The 24,910-nt window shown below is 42.1% G+C and overlaps 1 protein-coding gene across 1 annotated transcript in view; it reads right to left on the bottom strand.

Annotated features, from left to right (window-relative positions):
- Positions 1 to 929: 929 nt before the first annotated feature.
- Positions 930 to 24,910, bottom strand: part of FAT3 (FAT atypical cadherin 3) — a 561,724-nt gene continuing 537,743 nt past the window's right edge. The window contains exons 25-30 of the mRNA XM_084627262.1: positions 23,806 to 23,959; positions 21,769 to 22,424; positions 19,619 to 19,732; positions 11,134 to 11,193; positions 7,724 to 7,759; positions 930 to 7,095 (exon numbers count right to left, since the gene is read on the bottom strand). Coding sequence (XP_084483388.1) covers positions 6,476 to 7,095; positions 7,724 to 7,759; positions 11,134 to 11,193; positions 19,619 to 19,732; positions 21,769 to 22,424; positions 23,806 to 23,959 — 1,640 coding nt within the window. The 3' untranslated portion in view covers positions 930 to 6,475. The remainder of the gene's footprint in view (positions 7,096 to 7,723; positions 7,760 to 11,133; positions 11,194 to 19,618; positions 19,733 to 21,768; positions 22,425 to 23,805; positions 23,960 to 24,910) is intronic.

Here is a 24,910-nt window from a genome sequence, read left to right as displayed (position 1 = left end):
TCAGTTCCAGAGCATCCACATCTACTTACACTACTGTTTGGGGAAACAGTGAAAAAACAGCCTTCTACTCCCAGAACAAGGGAGATGTGAACTGAAAAGAAATTAACATGGTTCAAATGAGGGCCCTGAAGTCTAAGAAAACCTTTGTCCCCTTGGAGGGAATAGATGCTTTTGCTTGGCATCCTGCTTTGTTTTACCACTATGCGACTTTAAATTCATGTTTCCAGGAGGCCAAAGAAAAGTATCTGAACTCTGATCAGTGGTTTAGTTTCAAAGACTGTTCTAAGTTTCATATGGTTTTAATGTGATACCGTCCTATGAAAAAACATCACTCCTCCAATTTAGTGGTGTGAGTGCTCTAAATCCATTCTCCAGTTTTGTATGGGAGTCATTTTTTAAAAAATTATATGGTTGTGTTATGTAAACAGGATTAAAATGTGTTTGAAGGGCTCTGAAATGGTTTCCCTTCCTACTTGGAGCTGGTGTTTCTTCTCAGCATGTTGGGAGCTGGGGGGTCGGAAGATCTGAGCAAACGTGTCTAGAGTTAACTGAATGTTGGGGGTGGGGGAATCCCTCTAATTCTGATGTGGTGAACCCCTGTACACAAAACTCTGAGTGGACTGAAAGATCTTTGAGACAAGGACTTTTTTAAAATAATTGTATACATCGTGCCTAGCACAATAGGGTCTCATTTTGTTACTGCGCTATAACAAGGAGGCGGATTTGAGGAATCTGAAAAGCGCAGTGCTTTCTGGATTACAACATACAGTAGGGAGAACTATACATTGCAATGTGAATTTTCCCCTAGACTGCTGACAGAATTTATATGCCTCATCTGAATCCCTCTTTTCAAAATGTGTCCTAATGAAAATGTCAATAAATAGTAAACACAAGTAGGTTTTTTTTTTGTTTTTTTACTTAAACTTGTTTTAACCATCAACTTTAGCAAATTTTGGCAGTTACAAACCTGTACACTTTTTTCTTTTTTATAGCAAAAGAACACAAGACAATACTGCCAACAGCAATTATGAAGGAACATTTAATCTTCAGATGAGGGCCGAGATCCACTCGAAGTGATTACCTTCTCCTTTGCATAAGGTTGTTTTTTTTTTGTCAATGAAAAAATGACGTATCTTAACAGCTACTTGACATGGCATAAAAATCATGTCTCTAAGTCTTTGTGCAAAACACATTGATTTAAAAAAAGTCAATAAAAAACATCTTCTTAAAAACAGAAAAAGTTAAATGAAAAGAGCTGAACCAAAAGGAAAGTTACAGTACATTTGAAATGATTAAAAAGTACCATTTTTTCAAATCTAAACTTTTTTTTTGCCATTACCTTAAAAGTTTAAACCAACTTGGATGACTCTCTTTTAATTATATCAAACAAAAATTTAAAGCGACCCGATTGGCATCAAATATCTACAAAAGCCTGGTAATTTGAAACCATTATATACATTATTTTTATAAACTTCTTTTTAAACACCAAAACATACATCTTTTACAAACCAGCCTGCTTGCAACAGGTAAAATTTACACGACAATCTTTCTGATACAGTGCTTTAAAGAGAACTGCTTCCATTTCCCAAATGCATTTGTCACTTCCTGAAAAGCAGTTGTATGGGCTCATAAAATTATTAAATAGTAGCAATTCAGGTATTCATATGACAGACGAATAATTACAGTACTGAGAGTTCCAATCTCATTCCCATAATACAATTCAAGTGCATCCTTAACACTGGTAATGACAAGTTATGGCCTTCGCATAATACTACGTATTTGTAATTATTGCTTTTTGTTATTACATAAAGAAATTAATTTCGTTTATTCTTTCCCCACCCACCCGCCTGTTCCTCCCCCGTAAGATGTGGCTATAGGTAAATCAATGCCCCTTCTGTTAATGGGTGACTTTGTAGGTCAAGTTTACAGACTACAGGCTAAAGGCAATGGACAATAATGCGAATACTGTTAATTTCTAGGGATTGTTGTATCACTGATGTGTACTGAGAGGACAGAGATGCACACTGGCAAAAAAGCAGAGAACTATACCATAGAGCGTGTACCATCATGAACCTAAAGAAGTCTCTCTCCCCTTTAGAACCTTTTAACTTCCGTAATTACTCCTGTAATAATTAAAAAAAAAAAAGGCTAAAATGGTAATATTGATCTAACAAAGATGCATTTCTCTATTGGTTTAAAATAGCTATTTTCCTTAATTATGAATGACACCAGCCTTTTAAAGAAAGCATTGCAGTAATGAACAATAACGGTCCACTGAACCTTGAGTCACTCCTGGGTTGTGGGGTTAAAATATCATGGCATGATTTTCAAACAGGAGTATGACTTGCTACACAAATATGTATTTACCATTCCTGCTAGACCTGCCTTTTCCACTGGAACTTGTATTGAGGCACAACAACAATTGTCATGTAACATATCAAAGGCTTTATAACAAGCTAGAATTTTTTTTGTTGAGGACCAAAGTTAAACAACTGTAAGAAACATGCTCAGGGTGAAATTCTGTGCTGTGCCTCTGAGAGGTGCAGCCCAGGTGGAGCTGGGATCTCTAAACCACCTTTGTGTCTTCTTGACCATGGGCTGCTCCCGTCTTCCAAACCTTGCCTTGAGAAAGGATCCTTGGAAGGGCAGCCCTATGGCTGTCTCCTGCAGTGCTTGTGCCAGGCAAATCCTCCCCCACCTGTATATGGGACTTTTAGGGTCCCTGTACACCACTTTGGCCCTTTTACCCAGTGTAAAGGAGCCAGATCAGGAGTACTAGTTTTTTTCCCCTCAGAAGCTCATAACTGGAGGCAAAATGTTAACGATAATTTAAAAAACCCCCATGCTTGCCAGATTCTCCTTTACACTAAGACCACTTTAGAGGGTCTTGGCAGTGTAAATGGCATTGACACCCACTTTAAGGCCCTTAAAGGAGCACTGGTGTTAATGAGAATCTGACCCTTTGTCAAAAACAGAAAATATGCATCAGATAAGTAAGACTCACAAGCATCTTGGAAGTCTAAGAAATTCTGATAAAGATATGAATTTATTTTCTGAGCAGTTGCTGCCTTTTTTTTTTTTTAAATAAAAAGCAAAGAGTATATTTACCATAGAGGACTGTGGTTTTGCTGTGGAATATCATCATTTGATATTGTAGTAATTCTGTGAAAATAGAATCTGAAGGGAAATATCATGTAGGGGAGCCATTACAGGAATGTGAATTGTGATACTGTACAGACACAATGATAGTTAGTCAAGACTAGCAGGGATTCTGAGCAAAGGCTGAACTAGGCAGCTGACAAGACGGCAACAAACAAAAAACCCATCATACGACAGAGTAATATACATCAGATGGAATAGTGTAAACTACCTACTCATGCACTCATTTGGTTCATATTGTCACCTCCCAGGTGAGAGAATCAGGGTTAATCATAGCACACCATTAATTAAAAAGGCAAATAAGATGCTGAGTTGTATTAACAAGGAGACAGAAAGTAATGTGAGAACGTTATTGCACGCTGTAATGCTTGGAAAGGTTTTCACCTTGAGATCTGCATTCAAGTTTGGTCATTGAAAAGAACTAGAAGAGAACCAGAAAGGCAACAAAAGTGGGGACAGGCATTGAGGGGTTTCTGTCTGAGGAAAGACTGAATACAAGAGGCCTATTTAGTTTGGAGAGGAGGCGATATTGAGGTATATAAAATCATGAATGGTACGGAGAAGGTTTATCAGGTGCTCCCATATATCCTTCCCCATAACACATTAACAAATTGGCGCTTGATTAAATGAAATGGCAACAAAATTTAAAAGACAGAAAAGGAAGTATATACTGAAGCTACGTGTATATTACCAGTGAAACTCACTGCCCACAAGATATTACTGAGGCAACAAGCTTAGTTAGAACCATTGGTATTTTCTGGTATGGCAATTGCTATGTTACCAATTGTGTTTCCCTTTGTGACACTTTTGATATGTCCCTATAAGGAAAATAACTTAGATACCAGTGTCTCAGGGATCTATTACCCAAAGATGTTTTCTACAGATGAAGATGGTGAGAATATTTAATAACTAGTTGGGGGCAAAAAGAGAGTTCATTGCATAATAGCTCAAAATGTAGTACAGAAGAGTTGACTTGAAGCAAACCCCATGTACATCACAGCCATGTGCTAAAAGAGTATTAAATTCATATCAGCATTAAAACTATTGCACAACAGCTAAAAGTGCAGCTTTTTTATTTTGTTTAAACTCAAATATTCCTATCCTTGAAGTAATACTAATCTATTCCTTGCAACCGCTTCTCTGTAATGTGAACTTTCTGAGCAGGGCACGGTCATGCTGCAAAACTGAATCTCTGCCTTGGCCCGAGCCAAACTATTTCATGGGTTGCAGGGAAATCCCTCATTTCCCTTGCAATCGTGATATACTTGAAATCTGTATTTTTTTCCTTTAAAATGGTGGGAGAGTGGGAGGGAAAGGGGATCAAAATGTACCATAAACACATGTAGAACATACCACTCTTACAGAAGCACTTTGAGGAGACCAAGTGACAGTCATAAATTCAATGAACAGGAACTATATGCAGGCAAGTACTTCATAATACTTGTAGGTGCAGTACATTCTCTTGCCTAAATTCCACTTTATTTATTTATGTTCCTCTACATACTGTAACCGGATTGTTTTTTAATGAAGAATTGTTGCATGATCCAAAGTAAAACCAAACTTCTACTGATATATGATATACCGGAGGGAAGCACTGAAATATCAGGTTTACACTGCAAATTTTAGAGACCATGTTTTATTAAAAGTGTCACAAGCTACACAACTATTTAAGTAACATTCTCAATAACCTATTTTCTTTTGGGAAAACTTGAGAATAATCACCAGCAGTATGATAAGAAATAAGACTGACTTATGACAACCAAATGGGTAAAATTCAGTTCAGTCAAGAATCTCAAAAACGATCCAGTTAACTTATTTGACCAAGAAACAGGATAAGGCAGCAGCATGAAAAACCTGTTGGAGCATCCATTCATCTATAACTTCTATCTGTTCAACAAACTTTCAGAACGACTGAGTTCTGCCAGGGAAGAATGTGGATAGTAAACATGAATGCAAAGTGAAGACTTCCTCCTATTCAATGTACAACATACAGCTACAGAGATATATAAAGCTGTAGAAGTACTCGTAACTGTAATAAACACATTTTCACAGCATTGAGTAAAGGGCACATATATATTTTACTGCAGTTGAGTGGAAAAAAAAAAAGATTTCCATATTGCATTTAACCTGCTCTGGATGATTAATGTGAAATGCCAAAATTAACCTAATGTGTTGTTTTTGCATTTTACAGTATTATGCAAAAGTGCTTTTAACCCTGTGAATACTATTTGAGCGTTCTGAGGGAATACAGGGCCAGGTACTCAGCTGATGTTGATGTAAACAAAAATATCTCCACTGACTACCCCAATCTACACCAGCAGAGGATTTGTTCCACAAACTCGAGGGCAGGCCTTTTTGAAACTGTAGTTGATCTAGCAATTTAAGATTACAGTAGAATGCGTATGCAAATTAATACAAACTAATTTAACCGGACTATGACAGCATTATGACTGCTGTTAAAAAGCTGCAAGGAAGCCCAAAATAAAAGCAGCAAAATGTGGTAGGTCAGGTTCAGTTCTGTTCTCAGATACGCATTCACATTGTGTACACAAATCACTGGGAGTTACATACGTGTATCTAAGGGCAGAATTTGGCCATTAGTGAGTCATACTCGCACGGGTTAAATGTCGCAATATTTGGAAAGTCTCATCATTCAATGTATACACAAACATCTGAAAGTAACTTTGAATAATGGCAACCAACCTAGTCTAGTTTGGTGTACAATATATAATGTATATATTTGTCTTATTTGATGCACACAAGCTAGAATTAGATGTGATATATAAACAAAACCATAAATAAATAGTTATTTATGAACAGATATTCATGTCGATAAGTTGACTTCAAAATGCTTTTTAAATAAAACCAATGGAATTGTTTTACATATGATCAAATTCTTTAGCGGACCTAAAATTTCATGCAACAGTGCCTCTTGGAATCATCCTCCCGTTTCTTAATACTGCAGGGAGAGATTGTAACACTTTTAATAATACAATACCAAATAAAATAGGAGGTGAAGAAAGGGAACTTAAAAGGTGAAATTGTTTCCCCCCTCAGAAACTCTGCGAGTGTACTCTTGGGAATAAATAGATGGTACGTACTCTCCAGATTGTCTGTAACAATTTTGTGGCATACAGCTTAACATAACTGGTCTCTTTGTGTCTGCACATACAGTATCGTTTTTGAACAAGTTAATAGGTTATACTGGATTTCTGCCTTGCCCAATATACATAGATATATCTTTACCAAAATGTCTTCTCAGTATTTATACTGTTAATTGGACCAAATGACCACCAAAAAAAAAAAAAAGTCTCCTTTACACTTGTGTCTGATGCTGGGTCTCCACAAATGGAATGTGAATGTTATCTAGGATGAGCTCCTCCACACTTTCAAAGTCACTCATGGCTACTTCGGAGTCGTCAAAGCCGCAGCTAGCTGAGATGTCAGATGAGGAGGCATCCAGAGAGTTGTGTAAGGATAAGGGCATCTTACCTGCACTAACGTTTTCCACGCTTTGGCCTGGGACAACAGCAAAAGTACTAAATTCATTCACAGTCTGAGATCCAGCAGCGTCCATCTCATTGGGAAACTGATGAGGAGGGAGGTATTGGCTAGGGTGAAACTGTGGCCGCCGTCTGCAATCTGGGCTGAGTGTGCTAGCCATTGAGACTGGCTGTGATGGTGAAAGGGTTTCATATTGGTCTGGGTAATCCTCGGGTAGAGGTGGCGGTAACTGGTCCTGACTTAAAAACTCTTCTTCGTGAGGAGGAGGATAGTCGCTGTCAATGTCATAGCCACCAAGGTAGTAATCAGTTTCCAGCTCCCTGTTACTTCCATGATGCACCGAGCCTCCATCTGCTGTTTCATAATTGGGCACTTCCTCAATATCAGACAAACGAGCGCTTGGCATCCAGTCAGAGGTGTCCCAATGATAAGCTGTAAAGGGGAACAAACTCTTTAGGATGGACAGTAACTAATAAGAACAAAACCTATTGCATGCACCTGCCTCAGAGAAAATATTCACAGCAAATTTCAGCCACAGATGCAAATATAATCAGCATGCTCCACAGCCTGCTAAAACTGGTCAGCCATGCTCTCCCCAAAGGGGGGAAAAACAACTTTACATCACGATGCCAACACAAAGATTAAAAGAAACAAAACATAACCATCTGAAAGCATTTCACATTGAAGGATGCAAGTAAGTGTATTAGAAATTATGAGTCTAAAAAATCAAAATGCTAGAAATCTGTGGATTAATATTTTTCACGAGGCATTAAAAAAAATCCAGCATGCTCAAAATAGCACGTCTGTCACCCCCAAACAACTTTGTTTCAGGAAAGAAAATACGCAGGACACACAAAGTGAACGGCTGAGAGGTCGAAAAGTATGGATGGCCCCTGAAGTAAACACTGGATGGCAAAATTCCCATGCATGCAGAATTTGCACATAATATAATCCAGAAGAGGGAAGAGAGATGAAGCACACTGATACTGAGAAAACAAAACCCAATGCCTTCCCCACCCTGACACAGTACAATAGGCAGAAAGCATCTCAGAAAAGTCACCTCTGTTGTAGTTCTGTCCTTGATCCATAACAGACACTGTTAGATACAAAGTGAAAAGTAAAAGCTGGTAATTCAAAGCTTGCTACCAGCATAGAGTTACAAGTGAAAATACAACTCTTAGCATGCATATGTCTAAAATACAGCTGGCTGTACGTTGTTTTATTAGCATTTTTAGTTGTGCCATAGTTTAACGTATCAGGTAAGCCTTGCCCAGTCAAACATGGAAACATTCTGTCACTTGTGTCAGTAAGTCATATTCCTTTCCTTTCATCATCTTAATTATCTATCTTCCCTTAACAAATATGGAATTAAATTAAAGCTGGAATTCTTAGTATGAAAGGGCCACCCACAGTCTGTAAGGTTTATAACTGTATAATACATTTCTCTCTCTCTTGCTCACTTTGAAATGGAAAAATAAGAATCTACAATTCTCAGGACCAGTTCAAACAAATCTGGGCCCACTCAAGTTCAGATACCATGGTGATGGGCATGGTATAAAAACCTGAATAGAATAGAAAGCCATTCCATGGGGTCATCAGCTACCCAACATTGCATGCTTCCCGATCCCACACCCTTGACCTCTAAACTGTTCTGCCATGCTAGCTGATTGGGGGGGGGGGATTCCAATATGGGGTAGGAAAGAGAAGAGGAATGAAGGTTTTGCGTTAAATGGGAGGAGAGTAACCTGTGATCTTTTTTTTTAAAAAGAAGCTCTAATAATTCAATCACTAGTTACTGGTCTCAATGCAAGAATCACTGAGCAAAAATCTCTGCACTTTGTTACTGTAGGTGGTCAGATTAAATCATCATAAGGGTATTTTATGGCCTTAAAATTTATTAATCTATGTATCCCAGCCAGGGCCGAGATAAAAGTGTGTGTGTGTGTGTGTGGGGGGGGGGGGGGGGGCGTGGGGAACCATCCCAGTTCCCTGGTGGCTCAATTTATTAACATCACACAGAGCTCTCACTCAGCACCAAGCCATTTGTCCAGTTTACATGGTAACATAGCATGGTTAGTAAACATCATGCTAGCCTTCCAACTGGTCTCTGATAATGCTGGGGTGGCTGGGGACATGCTTGCCTGGAGGCTGCAGGTTTGGCAGCACTGTCTGAACCACCCTTAGCCATCCAAATATTGTCCAAAAAGAGCCTAAAACAAATGATCACACCAGTGGTCCCCAAACTTTTACCTCGTGCCTCCCACCTTGAGCTGCAGCTCTGGGAGGGGGGGGATGGGGACAGGGACAGAGGTACAGGGGTAAGGAGGCCAAGGCTGGTGCCACAGCAGGGGGCGGAGCCGGAAACGGAGCCTCAGCCAGGGGCGAGGCCTGGCAGCCGGGGCCAGCGCTGGGGCCAGGAGCAGAACTGGGTGGCACTCCTTCCCCACCCGCCGTGGGGGCTGGCCCGGGCCCAAGCCTCACCCCCCGAATGTTCCTCTGTGCCCCCCTTGGGGGGTGCGCCACACAATTTGGGGACTTCTGGATTACACTGACAACACTCTTTGTTGGTAACCAGTATTGTGCTCTCCTCCGAGCTGTCTTCCGTCAGTGCAATTATACTGTACCCAAGGTGCATCAGGTACCTTAGCAGCTGCATCTTTTCACTACCCAGTAGAACCTCACTAATTTGCTGACCTGCACCAACCACAATTCCCACATGAAATAGTGCCTTCTGATCCCTGCCCCTGACTTCCCAGCAGGGATTTGACAGCAGATGTTGTTGTGAGGTTTCATGTGACTAAGGGCTTGTCTACGCCACACAGCTTTTAGCGACAAGGCTGTGTCGACACAGCCTTATCGCTAAAAGTCAGCACGTGTAAACACTCTTTGTCGGTACTTTGTCGGCACTTTTGCCAACAAAATACTTCCAGCCCCGCGAGCAGCGCTAGCTTTGTCGTGCTCCTGCCAACAAAGCCGCGTTCACACTGCCACTTGAGTCAGCAAAACTTTTGCCTTTCACGGGGGGGCTTTTTTATGTACCCGTGAAAGACAAACATTTTGTCGACACCGTCACAGCGTAGACACATCCTAAGAATCCATTGCTTTTACCCAACTCTACCTACTTCTCACATCAGGAGTTTGCAGGTGGGCACAACATTTTCAGTGGAGGTTTCTGAAATTTATTTCTATGTTTTCTTGAGTCCACTGACCTTAAGGCATGGTGTGCAGCCAATTTGTTTTTCAAGTTTTTGTCTTGAGACACTGAGGTATTGGTGTTGTTTCTTATTTTCTTAATTTGGGGTGGAGTCTATTTTATTAGTTAACATTGATTACCTCATTGTATTAGTTTTGTAACATTGTATATGTTAGACAACTGCTAAGGGTATATCCTTAGATCTCAGGAAATAAGCAAGTACTTTCAAGTACTGTACCAATAAACAATTCCGGCTAAATGAACCTTTGAAACCTGCCACGAAAATATACTAGCCTGGGCACAAAATCAACTAGCTCACCATTTATTGTGATTATAATGATGACATCAGTATTTTATTTGCCCATCCTTAAACATTACTCAGCCTGGGCTAGCAGCACTCTGTAAGGCTGGACTAAACTATACTTGCTAAATAAGGGTGAAATCCTGAGCAAGCCAGACTCGATGGGCTTAGCAAATAAATAATAAAACCGAGCTCTTATATAGCACTTCTCACCAGTAGATCTCAAAGTGTTTTACAAAGAAGGAGAGTATAATTATCCCCACTTCACGGGTGGGGAAACTGAGGCACAGTGAGGTGAAGAGACTTGCCCAGCAAGCTAAGTGTTCCAGGTGGGAACAGAACCCAGTTGTCCTGAGTCCCAGTCCAGTGCTTTATTCACTAGGCAACACTGCCTCCAATGGGGGGCTATGGAACCCTCACTCTAACTGAGAACCAGGACATGTTTCTGTAATAGCATCCAGAGCTTTCTGCACAACTTGTGTGTTGGCATTGTGGCATTTGGGACCATTTGGCTTTGCCCACACCTACCTTCAGCCCCCACCTCCTCTCCATATGGTCCTGTGGCATAAAGAGCTGCAGAACGTAGCTCCCCTGTGGTCAGGGGTTAAACAGTCCCCAAGCATGGTCCCCCAGCATCCACCTTACGACAGCCACAGCAGTTTGGCTATGTCATGAGCTTAATCCTGCTCCAAATCAAGTCAACAGAATAACTCCCATTGACTTGAATGGCACAGGATCAAGCCCTGTGTGCCTTTTTGTACCCTGGATGGCACCCACAATTACCAAAGTAGATTTTGTGATGCATCGTCCTAGATCTTATTCTGCTGTTTGTTTGTTTGTAACCTTGCTAATTTGTAAAGCTGTCATCTGTAGTGGGTTTGCCAGTCAGTGTAGATTAGTGAGATTCTGCTGTAGTGTTTCAACAAAGAATACAGGAGGCAATGTTTGCAGAATAATAAAGAAAAAAATTAAATACCTTCATTTTCTATAGTGTCAACTACATTGTTGACAAGCTGTATGACAGTCACTATGGAAGCTTGTGGAAAAGGGAGAGCGGAAAATAAAGGGAGGGGAAGGACAGCTTTAGGTTAGTATTTAAAAACACACACAATATGTTCCCACATTAAAATTTCTCAAACAGAACTGGCATGAAAAAGGCTGTCAAACAATTCATGAATTATGCAGTGGTTTCCAACACATTTCATTTCAGATAATCCTGTATATTTTTCAAATGGAAAAGCACATGATGATAAATTCCAAAGCATTACTTCCAAAAAGGCACATGCAATGATGAATATCAACTCCTAAATTCAAACAGGACTGTCCAGCTGATTCAATTAACCAAAGTAGTATCTGGTTTTACCAGATACTAATCTCTAATTAATTCTTGCTCAAAGGCCACTAGAGACAGTGTGGTGCATTTCAAGGAATCATTATCTCTGAGGCAATCACACAGATCTGAAATGGAGTTAAGTCTTCAACTTAATCTATTTCATAATAAAGATATTTTACTTATTTACTGTGCGTACCCTGCAGTATAGTACCTCAATGACATTAAGCAGTGCTGCTATAATTAGGACACTGTCAAATGGTTTCAGTCCAAATTCCGACCCACGTTAAATAAAATGCTATGTTGAATGTCCTGTGGGTTCGAAACGTGTTTTGCCAGTAATTAATTTAGACCAATCACAGTTAAATACAGGACCAAACTGCATTGTATGGCATAGACACCTTGACAGTAGCAATGATTGGACTCCAAAAGGTCCTGGTTATTGGATGAGCTGCCCCAAGTTCAGATGCTTATCTAAACCTTCTCCCGATCTCACAGATTGGCAAACCAGGACTTGACATTTTTTGCAAATAAGCTTTCATAGGAGGCTTCTGAATGTGCAACATTATTCTGATTAATATCCCATTCTTCTCCTGATGAGAGGCTATGCCCCTTTCAATTGAGGCATGGTCCCAGGCCCACTGGAGTCAGTGGAAAGACTTGCATTAAATTGGTGCTGGCCCTTCATGAAGGAATAGTTTTTCCCATCTCTAATTACCATGATCCAACTTAATGCTCCTGGGAAGGGGTCCCTTTTTTGATCCAGAAATAGCCTCTCTTCTCATGGTATTTAAGCCCATCCCTTATTGACAGTCATTTAGCAGAGAGAGGCCTGGTTAACCAAATAAACCATATCCTTGAGCTGTGTTGACCTTATAGATGCCATCAGTGATACTGATTATAATCATATAAATAAGGGAGTCCCAGATCTGTTAATGCACCATAAGTAATAGAGAGGGATAAAAAATCCTCCATTATATGGTTAGCTGCCGCATGACTGGGGAAAGAGGGTGAAGGGAGCACTAAGTGAGAGTGCCTTTCCAGAGACGCAGTGAAGTGCCCCCCACCGCCGGGCCAGCAGGATTCCACCAGCACAAGATACAGAGTCACTGCTTAGCCTAGCAGTGCTGACTAGCTCAAGATTTGGCACGCATAATTTGGAGACACAAAAAAAATCTTGCCCATCCCTCTACTAATGCAAATGCTTGGCAAATTAAAAAAAAAAAAAGGCAAAACCAGAAGGGAATGTGATGCTAGTGTGAAGCATCTGTGAGACAAGAAAGAGTTGAAAACAAAACATTAAAAACCAGGGTCAGCTTCGCATGGTAATGGCAGTGCAAAAAGTGAACAGAATGTTGGGAATCATTACGAAAGTGATAGATAATAAGACAGAAAATATCATACTGCCTCTATTTAAATCCCTGGTATGCCCACAACTTGACTTCTGCGTGCATATTTTGGCCGCACCATCTCAAAAAACGATATATTGGAATTGGAAAAGGTTCAGAAAAGGGCAACAAAAACGATTAGGGGTATGGAATGGATTCCATCTGAGGAGAGATTAATAAGACTGGGACTTTTCAGCTTAGAAAAGAGACAACTAAGGGGGGATGTGATAGAGGTCTATAAAATCATGACTGGTGTGGAAAAAGTAAATAAAAAAGTGTTATTTACTCCTTCTCATAACACGAGAACTAGGGGTCACCAAATGAAATTAATAGGCAGCAGGTTTAAAACAAACAAAAGGAAGTATTTCTTCACACAACGCATAGTCAACCTGTGAAACTCCTTGCCAGAGGACGTTGTGAAGGCAAAGACTATAACAGGGTTCAAAAAGAACTAGATAAATTCATGGAGGATAGGTCCATCAGTGGCTATTAGCCTGGATGGGCAGGGATGGTGTCCCTAGCCTCTGTTTGCCAGAAGCTGGGAATGGGCGATAGGGGATGGATCACTTGATGATTACCTGTTCTGTTCATTCCCTCTGGGGCACCTGGCATTGGCCACTGTTGGAAGACAGGACAGTGGGTGAGATGGAACTTTGGACTGACCCAGTATGGCCGCGCTTATGTTAAGGAGTTACCCTTCCCCACAGGATCAGAGTTTGGGTTCTCAGACCAGTTGGAAGAGACAGCAGGGACTGGAACTACTTGCAGGGGCTGTGTACTCAGTCTCCTCATGCTGTTCTGGAGGGAAATCCCTCTGGCTGATTCAATATGAAAGGGGCAGCATCCATGAACAGGGTCAGCTTTTATGGAGAAAACTAGGGGTCTCAGTGAATGGTCCCTCTGATCCCTGAACCAACTCACCCACCCTAGACCCCCAATATAACAAGTAACCTGACAGTGTCCTTTTAAGTTTGCTTCAGCCCATCCATTCAAAATTCCTTCTTACAGGAAACAGTAACTTGCATTCAAAGTGCACTCTCAAAACCTTTGTGCTGAGAGCAGGCATTCTTTTCCCATTACGGTGAATAAGGAATTTTAAGACATCGTTTGCCTTTTTTGATTACGAAAATTAATGCTAATTACTCTGAGCACAACAAACTGAGACAAGCAATTTAAACACATTCAAAATGACTTAGAGTCACCTTAACAAAAACCAGTCACAGTAAATGTTCACAATAAAAAGCATTCAAAAGAAATGTTAGAGTTATGAGCTGAACCCATCAAAGCTATGGAAATCCACAGAGAAAGCCCCAAACCAACAACACTCGGGGGAACGTATGCTGCCTACCCATGTATTGACACAAACTGAATGAACAGTCTGATGTTTCTCTTAGGAGAAAGAAGAAATGCCTTTTGCTTGTAACGGCACTTTTACAGGAACTATTCCCAGCTCCAGTAAGACGAGCTCTGTTGCTTCCATATATGGAACAGGCTTCCCGAGTCAGTGGAAGATGACAACCCTACCCAGTTTTGCTAATAATTTTCGTAACATGACACAACACGTTGCCCAGTCTCAGAAGAGGACAGTCAGTGTTGCAGGCAGGGTCATGCACAATCTTGATGGGAAGAAATATAATAATGACTCCGCCTTCGTGTCTCCTTGCGGACGTGGCTGGTGAGCAGCTATCCAGTTTCGGGGGCAAACATTGTGACCTTTGCAAGACGGATTCATTCACTAGCTTTAGAATGGAACGCCGGTGTGGGAATGTGAGGTGGTGAGTCATCCCTGAACTAGAGCCTGATTAAACCACTTGCAGTGACTGGTCATTCCTTACTAGGCTCCAGTCAATGCACAAGCCAGGAGCTGCTCTGGTGACTCTCAGGGCACCTATATAAGCCTCACAGGAGAAACAGTAGCTCAGTCTGCCCAACGTCACAGAATGACTTGGAACACTCCCCTGCTGGATAGTGGTGACGGGGAGAGCACCTGCCCTGCTCTTGTTCCAGCTTTGTTTCCAGTCCTGCTCCTGGAGAAACACTTAACTGCTTTAAAAGGAGAGTGCTTCCTTACCCGCTGTGTGTGTGTGTGTCCATGTATGTCTGCCTCCTATTTGGGGGTCCTATGTTGAAAAAAATCAGAAAAAACAGGATATGCTATTCTGCACTGACTTCTGTGGGATGACGCCAATGACCTAAAAGGCCTTCCTATCCTCTCTGAACCTTGATTACAGTAGACACTGAACTAGAATTCTTATCTTTAAGGGACACATTTTAAATACTGCTTCCACAAAATGTGTGTGGACACAAAGGGTCCAATCCAGCTCCCCGGAGGAGTTTTGCCTAGGGTTGCCAACTTTGGTTGGAAGTATTCCTGGACGTTTCATCAGATGCCATAATCTTTAAAGATTAATATTTAATTCTTGGAGACTCCAGGGCAATCCTGGAGCGTTTGCAACCCTAGTTTTGCCACTGACTTACAGGATCAGGTACCTGAAAAGCCTGCATTCACACTAATTTGAATTTGGTTGGCCTACAAGGTAATTGCATATACGTGCAAATGCATGTTTTGCAAATGCAACAGAAGTGCAACAAATAATGCAGGATTACACAGACAGTTTTGAAATTTGGTCTTGAACTGCATGGAAGCTTAACTGCAAGGAAACTGAGTCTTTGCTCTTTTTGTTTTAAATAAAAATGTGCATTTTTTTCTTTTAATTCTTTTGAAAGGGGAGAAAAAATAATTAATTAGACAAGAACATTTGAATGTGTTCAGTTTATTCAGACATAAAGGAAAAGGAAAACAGTCATTTGTTTGACAGCTACCATCCAGCTATAGTCAGCATTTTTTGTAGCCTATGAATTAAAAAGATAGCCAAATTGCTACCCTGTCTGTGAAAGAAAGAGTAAAATTCTCTCCTTCATTCCATGGGGCAGGCATCAATTATACACTCTGCACTCCTTCCACGCGGGGTATGGATCCAAGAGGAGAATTTCAACTGAACACTGGTACAAGGTATGATTGGGACTGTTTACTTTTTATCAACAGGAACACATATTCTAAGCTTTTTATTGTGTTTATACTTTAGGTTTGAAAACTCTGAACATCTTACAATGGAAGGAGGAAGGGTGTTTCTTGTTAAAGGGCGGCACTGAGACTCAGGAGATCATAGATTCACAGATTTGTTCCAGGCTATGCCAGGCTTTTTGTGCGATGCTTCATCTCCCTGTCCCTCAGTTTCCTCCTCTGAAAAATGGGGAGAATAACATTTTACAAGGGAGCAGAGTGGATAGATTCATTCCTGTGTGGGAGGTGCTCAGACTCTATGGGTATGAGTGCCACAGAAAAGGTCAAAATGTCTGAAATTTCTATTTTTAAGGTATGGATGAAAAGATTGAGTCAAGTGAATGAGAGGAATTACTCACCTGTAACTGGAGGTCCTTTGAGATGCATGGTCCCTATCTGTATTCCTCTGTGGGTTATGCATGTGCACCATGAGCCCAGAGCTGGAACATTGAAAACAGTGTCTGTTGGTCCACGCATGCCCCCTGCCTCACACCTCATGCCTCACCTCATAAAGGGCAGGCTGGACTGACCGCTTCTCTGGTTGCTTTACTACGACAAATCAGATAAGATCTGAAGCAGAGGAGAAGGAGGGTGGGTAGTGGAATACAGATAGGGACCACACATCTTGAAGACCCTCCAGTTACAGGTAAGTAACCTCTTCTTCTTCTTCAAGTGATGGTATCCCTATGGTATTCCATTGTGGGTGACTGACAAGCAGTACCTAAGTAGGAGGGTGTGAGGATGTAGATTGTAGGGCTGAGCAGAGTAATCCTGTCCCAAAGGAGGCATCAACAGAAGAGTCCTGCACCCGGACATAATGTCTTGCAAATGTGTGATTGGAGTCCCATGGGGCTGCTTTACAGATGTCCCGGAAGAGTACCTCCTGAGGAGATGCCAGAGTTGTTGCTTGTGTCTGGTAGAAGGAGCTCTTACCCCACGGAGGCTGGGGATTCAAAAGCGGATAAAGTAGAATGCAGCCAGAGATCCACTGGAGATTCTCTGAGAGGAGATGGTGTGTCCATTAACTTTTTCTGCTGTAGTGATGCATAGTCGCGGGATATCCTGGTTGGTTTTGTAAAAAGCCAAAGCCCGCTGAACATCGAGGGAGTGGAGTCTTTGTTCCTCTGTGGAAGTGTGCGGTTTTGGGAAGAACACAGGTAAGAGAACGGATTGGTTAAGGTGAAATACCAAAACTACTTTAGGGGTGAATTTGGGGTGTAGGTATAATATCCTTATGGAATACAGTGTATGGAGGATGGGCCATCATCACTCCAAGTTCACCAACCCTTCTCGCTGAGATGATGTCTACAAGGAAAGCGACCTTCCTAGAATGGAGGGACATGGAGCAAATAGCTAAAGGCTCAAAGGTGCGGCCTTGTGTGTACTGAGAGAACACAGTTCAGGTCCCACTGGGGGGCAGGCTTTTGAGTAGGTGGGAAGGTTCTGATTTAGCCTTTCCAGAATGTATTGGTCCACAGCTGTGCGGAGACCGAGTAGCCCTGAGAAGGTGGATTGTATGCACTCATCACCACCAAGTGTATTTGAAAGGAGCTGATGGACAAAGACAGGATACAGTCCAAGATGAGAGGAATATCTGTACTCTCTGGGAGAACGCCTCTTTGCTTTGCCCAAGAGGAGAACATTTGAGAGCAAAAATGTCCTGTGGAGCAGCAACAGATTCAGATCTCCCTGGTGTGAGACGGATTCTGTTTGTCTGGGCCATCGGAGCTGGCAAGCAGGGTGGTATCTGAAGTTGGCGGTGATCAGACTTCATCGGTGCAGACGGATCCCGGGGTTTGGGAGGAGCCGGGGATGACAGCGCCAATGGACCATGGTCCACTACCAATGGAGCCCAATGTTTCGGACTTTCTTGTTGTGCCTCTGGGACTTAGGATGTACTAATTCCTCATAGGCCAAGCTAGTGGGCTTGCTTACAGCTGAGTCCAACTTCTTTCAAGTGGACTTAGAGGAAGACTTAGTCTCATGCTTATAAGAGTGCTTCCTAGCTTCCTGATAAGACCTCACTGTAGGGTCCGTGCAGGCAGATTCTCTCACACCAGAGTCAGACTTCACAGCAGTAGGCGCACGCTTTGCTGAATCAGGCCAATGTATGGGGTGTGTGTGAGCGTGTTCCCGGGCCTGGGTCCAACTGGGGCCTCATGGCCTCCATGAGGATTTGCGGAGATGAAGTTCCCGCCCTTCTCAGGTATGGCTGGGGAACAATCAGCAGATAGTGCACCTTGCTGCAATGTGAGTTTCCCCAAGGCAGCGCTGGTGGTCATCACTGACTGGGAAGGATGGCGAGCAGAAGCACAGAGTTTGAAGCCTGGAGTCCTGGGCATAGTCCAGTACCCAATTGGGATGGAAGTGGGGTGCTAATAGTTTTAAAAGTTTTAAAAAAGATTAAAATGATTAAAACCTATTAGAACTTTTAAACTATTTATGGACTAGATGATTCATATTTTGTAGAAGGAAGCTGAAGCTGCGGACTCTAAAGTTTCCCACCTGGACCATGTGGCAGTGATAAAAGACTGTGGAGGTGGTCAGTCTGCCCCACCCTTAATCCCCTGGTCTGGAAGTGCAAGGTGAGCCAGGGCGTATGCACAGATCAGCAGGCACTGCTTTCAAATTCTGTAGCTCTGGGAGCATGGTGCTCTTGTGGAATATAATAAGGACCGTCACTCAAAGAAGAATCTGTGTGATCTGATGACGAGACAATTCCCCCCCCAGGAAACGCACTTGTGAGTGCAACAAAAACAATTGCTGTGCTGCTTGTGGGTAAAAGGCCACAGATTAACCAAAAGGAGCTGTGAATGCACTTCACGTTAAGTACTTTTTCTAATATTTAAGAGTACTTAAGGAAGAGCTGTACACAACGACTGGGGAAGTAGATCTCCAGAGGATTCATTAATTGATTGTTGAGGATTCTAAGAACAATTTCTTTCTGATAATCTTCTTGATGCATCTGAATTAGGCACCCACTTTCATGGCAGGAGCATCTAGCTTTATTTCAGACCATTGCTCAACATACGCAGTCCTTAGGAATAGAGGTTTGATCGGCTGCTTAATTTTAGGCCGCATATATTCACCCCTTGTATAACCTTCTGTCAACCACCAAGGTAACAATCTAAGACATGAGAGCAGGCAACCAACTTTCTCTGAGTTGGGATGTAATGGTATTGATCATTCATCCAGCTGTGATTACTAGCGTGACAGTCATCACTAACTGTTCACTGAAAAGTAGTGGAGTTTTTTGTTGGGAATCCTAAATGAGACTTTGCAAACCTTACAGGATTTCCCTTTGAACTGACTCTTGAGACATGAAAAAGATATTGCTCCAAGGCTGAAAGACGCTGTTGCTTTTGAGTGATAGAAATTCTATATCCAGGTCCATTATATTCCTTGCGTTCTGGACCTTTGGGCGAGTTGTAAAGCTGGGTCTCCCATATGACAGCTCAGGACACCAAGGTTTCAATGATCTTTCCTTTAATTGAAAAAAAAATCACAGAGAGGTTTAGAACCCAGGAGCTCTGTGCTCGAAAGCCTGTGCTCAGACTGCACTAGATTTTCTACCAGATTCCAGCCCTCTCTCTACAACGGCTGTGGATGGGTTTACAAGATGTGGCAACCTCTGCTGATAACTCATCCCCGATACAATAATGCTGTAATCACTTCTTACCGTTATCGTCACCCGAGTCTGACTGGAAAGAGCTGAGGGACTGAACTTCAGAGTTGCTGCCTTTATTACTTCCTGCAAAACAGGTCACCTCTTCAGCGTCATCAACCTCTTTACCTTCATCGATAGCAAAAAACAAAGCAAAATGGTACTGTACAGGTATGCACATGTCTAAATATACCACTGCAGAGTGAGTTAAATGTTGCAAATGAGTAGTTCCCTCTTGCTTTTGTTGGAATAAAATTATTTACTTCAACAGCAGGAAATGACCTCATCTATTGGTCAAGTGGACAGCCAATCAAGAGATGTGAATTATGTTTTTGAAACACTTGACAAGTTTTGAAATGGCTGACGACAGCCGAAGCAATGAAGCAGCAGCTGTTTTAAATTTTCTCATTTGAATGCTGTGTGGGATCAGAACTAATTAAAATTATGAATCAAAAGGGTGCTATAAATATCTTATACAATAGATCATAATTACATTGATCTTTACTGTTCACTGTCCTGGGGCAGAATCTCACACAGAGCCTACTCCAGAGCCCATTGAAGTTAATGGGAGTCTTTCCATTGACTTCAGTGGCCTTTGAATTAGGCTCTACTTGCTCTGCCATTGGTGAATAGTCGCAGTGATTATACTTTGCACTTCCAGTGCCTTTCCCCTTCAAGCACCTGACAATTTCTCCTAACTCCTGAACAGTTCAGAAAGGTACTTAATTTAACTGCCATCTATGGTATATATCCTCTCTCCTTCACGTAAAGATACAAACACACCATATAAGACACGTAATTAAACACAGACAGATATATATATTTCCAATCAAACAACTATCAAAGTGGCATAATTACATTCTGTAATAAGGATATTTAGGTCTGTATTCTTCTTTAGATCAACGAAAGCATGTTTATAGGTAAGAAAAACATACCTATATCTGCAAATGCTGTTGTCTGCAATGTAAGTGGCAAGTCAAAAATTAAAACACTGCCAGAAAGCTTAAGAATTATATCCTCAGTAAATAAAGGTTATCCTTGTACTTCACAATGCTAGAAATATATTTGGTCAAAATTCTGACCTCATTTACACCACCCAATTGAAATTAAAAGGTTACGCTAGTTCTGCACTTGTCCCTTTGTTCTCAATTAATAATTTCCAGAACAATGGGACTTCCCATATTAAGATAAAGATTGTAGTATGGGCTCCTTCATTTGGAAGTTTTAAGTTTAATCTACAAAACAGTGGTTTCAAGATGCAACAGAATAAAAGAGGGATGAGGTTATTAAGAAGAAAAAAAAAAAGATGAGCAAAAAAGAAAACTTTGAGGACCCATGCCCTAATACAAGGCGTTTTATCAAGCACTGATTTGCGATAAAGGCAGGGGGACATACAGCATCATATATGGCCCTTGGAAACTGCTATTTGCTGATGCAATAACTTGTATCATGTCTCATGTGTGGATAGACCGTACAGAAATTGAAGATGTGCTTTGCTATCAGTGAAAAGGGAAGAGAAGCACTGGGAGCACAAATGGTTTAAATATGAAGATAACAGACGGTACAAGGTTTTAATATTTAGCACAGATGAGAAATAGATTGAAAATGTGGTTATAAGAGCAGCCTACACTCGTCCGATGAGCAGCATAAATAAAAAGTACTTATTAATTCATTTCCTGCGTAAATTTTAAGTGCCTTATCCGGTCTAGTTCTAAATACCCCTTGCACGACTGATTGCTCAAGCTAAGAGAGCTCAGAGTCAGGAAACTTAGGCCAAAATTTTCCTTTTCAACAGAAAGACACTTGCACTGCATCATGCGGCAGGAGTCCTCAGAGCAGTCTTCCTCAAACGTCCTGAACCAATATAAAAAGTAGGTTGGCCGCCATATTTTGATGACCTAAATAGGGCACTTCTCTACCTAGCCTCATCCTAATTACATCCTTTCAGTACTAAACCAGCACTTTCTCTGTGTACATTAGTCTGGGCTGCTTTCAATACGGTTCATTAAGTGTTCCCTGTCAAACTCACCTAGCGTTAACCAGACAGCACATCCTGGTTCACCCTGCCACCCTTGAGCTCCTAAAACTGCTGTACTCTGACAAGAGCTGTTATAACATGTGTCAGAAAGGGAAAGTAACACCCGGCATCTAATGACGCGACTCACTTTCAGTACCACCGTCCCAGGTACTCTTCCTGATGGAGTCACAGTCAGATCGACAGGGAGACATGGCTGGCAGGTTGGGAGCCACGCTGCACACCACCACACCCCGCCTTGCTGTCAATATCCGAGGAGACTCTGGATGAAACGTTGTCATCTCCTGATGCTCAACTCCAAGTCCATCCACTATCTTGTCTAAATTGTTCCGCGAGTCACTCTGGAAGCAAGGGGTGTAGGCCATGGGCCTCACAGGGACTTGTGGTGGCCCTACCTCTTGGTAGATATTGCGACTGTCCCCAGTGTTCCTTAGGTTCTTGAACTGGATCCCGTTGCTCTTGTTGAGCAGAGCAGCAGTAGCCGGGTCCTGGACCAGGGTGATATTGTTGCGTGAGTAATTTTTCCTGAACACTTTCTTGCGGAAAACTATAAACAGGATGATCAACACAAAGATGACAAAAAGGACGACTGCTATTCCTATTAGCTCTTCTTTGCCGACGTAGGAATGTCCGGCTTGTATGTTGGGTACCACCACAGGCCTGAGGCCACAATACTGGCCCACATATCCAGGAGTGCAGTTACACAGAAACGAGCCAAATACATTGATGCAGGAGCCGCCATTTTCACATTCCTCTCTTTCACATTCGTTGACATCATCTTCGCACCTTAAGAGAACAAGACATGGATACAGATCTCGGAGGAGAAACCTTAGCAATCAACACCACTTACAATAATTTATTTAGGCTGTCTAGGCAGCAATTGTGTTATGTACTCTGCCAGTATCTGGCAAATGAACATATTATTATCCAGCCACATTACAACATTTAAAATCGTCTAAAGAGGGAAACAAGTTCTGCTGCTTTTTAAGTCAATGACAAGAAAACATACTGGAGAAAAGAACTGATTAATCCTACTCATCAGGAAAAGGCTCCTAGGACTGATTCACCATTGCATTACTCCCAGGTTTTATGCTGGTGCAACTCCATTGATTTCAGTGGAGTGAAACCGGTATAAAACTGGACCAATACAGTGATGAATCAGGCTCAGAGACTGTAATAAAAATGCTAACTTTTCTGTAGGTGTTTTGGACCATCCCACGAGATTCAATACAAATTGATATCCCTGCTGTACAATTCCACAGAATAGTTCAAACAACCTAACAAAAGGTTAGCATTGGCTATTAAATTCTATAGGATTTTAGATGGTTTGGGAAGAGAAAGGGAATGGAAATGAAAGAGAACGAATAGAGGGAAAAAGAGATCAAAATTGTACTAATATGGGAAAGGACTGGGTGATGGGGAGTATAAAAAGTTATTTAGGACTGGAGATAGAATTAACAAATGTAAGAGAAAGCAGAAGAAATGAGAACTAGAATCTGAAATATCGAGGGGAATTGGTAAGCAATGAAGCTGAAGGAATTATAACAGGAGAGCGGATAGATGACATGGGAAGAAGCAAGTTGAGGAGCAGGTTAGGGGATTTTTCTGTTTCTGCAATAGATATTTGCTGGAGAACAAGATTTTAAAAAATGGATGCATTGAGTTAGGCTCCCAAGTCAAGACTTAGGTGCCCAAATAAGTGAGCTAATTTTCAAAACTGATGAGCACCCAGCAGCTTCCAATGCCTTAATGGGACTTTCAAAGGAGCCTATGGGAGTTAGGTGCCCAATTTCCACTGAACTCCCAGAGCTAAACAACAACTTCAGAAACCAATTTTAAATACCCACTTTGGAAAACTTTGGCCTCATGAATTTCTTGGATCATGTTAATATGGCCTCTTGGTAAGCCACGTGATTTGGCTATACTTTGTTAGGTAACTAGAGGCTTTGGGGTACAAGACGCCCTATGCAAAAAAGACCTCGTATTAAAATGATTCAAAGATGACAATTCCCCACTGGAATGCATCTGATGAAGTGAGCTGTAGCTCACGAAAGCTTATGCTCAAATAAATTGGTTAGTCTCTAAGGTGCCACAAGTACTCCTTTTCTTTTTGCGAATACAGACTAACACGGCTGCTACTCTGAAACCCCACTGGTAGTTCACTTACGTTACTCCTGTCAATCCATTTTTGCAATTGCAGATGAAGGCATTGCCTATCGGGTCACATGACCCTCCGTTCCGACACGGATTTGGAAAGCACACTGTGATCTCCGATTCACAATTTCTTCCTGTGAATTGAGAGAGGCAACTACACTGATAACCTGGGAAAATAAAAACAAAAGTAACAACAGGAGCCTATAAATACAACTGTCAACACATGCTACAATCGGGTTACTTTAGTAGCTGTCCGGTAAATTGAAACAGAGTCACTTGGGGTTGGGTGTCACATAGGAATTCTGGCATGCAAGTGTGACCCACATTAATAGCAATGTGAAAGTTTGTCCCCAGCTGGTGGCCAGACCTCATAAGAAGCTTATACATCTGCAAATGCCTGTGCCCTAATAGAGTTGATCTTTTTTTTTCCAGGAGTACAGCCAAATGTTTTTACATCAAGAGTCCTGGGTTCAATCCCAACAGAGGACACCACCAAAGAAGCAGTTACAGTCAGTAACTTATCCTTCACTTTCCGATATCAGCAACTATCCTTTGAGAAAGCCTTTAAAAAAAGATTTTACATCATTGCAGCACTTCTTACTCAACAATCTTGCACATGAAGAGAAGCCGCCCACACTTATATTAGGGCTTCCGTGCAGAATAAATAAATGCGTCTAGATCAGGGGTATGCAAACTACAGCCTGCGGGCTGGATCTGGCCTACCAGCGTTTTTAATCTGGCCCTTGAGCTCCAGCTGGGGAGCAGGGCCTGGGGCTTGCCCTGCTACGGCACTCCAGGTGGGGAGCAGGGTTGGTGGCCGCTCCACATGGTTCCCGAAAGCAGCGGCATGGCCCCACTCTGGTTCCTGCGCTTAGGGGCAGGCAGGGGGTTCCGCCCTGCATGCTGCCCCTGCCCCAAGCACCGCCCCCGCAGCTCCCATTGGCCGGGAACTGCGGCCAATGGGAGCTGCAGGGATGGCATCTGTGGACGCGGCAGTGCGCCGAGCCGCCTGGCTGTGGCTCCATGTAGGAGCTGGAGCGGGAACATGGCCAGTACTTCCGGGAGCCGCTTGAGGTAAGCACCGCCTTTAGCCTGCACCCCAGAGCCCCTCCCAGGGC

This window comes from Lepidochelys olivacea (genome assembly GCF_965140295.1).
Source record: "Lepidochelys olivacea isolate rLepOli2 genome assembly, chromosome: 1".
NCBI lineage: Eukaryota > Metazoa > Chordata > Testudines > Cheloniidae > Lepidochelys > Lepidochelys olivacea.
The sequence above is the reverse complement of the archived record's forward strand: the minus strand, read 5'-3'. Positions and strand labels throughout refer to the sequence as shown.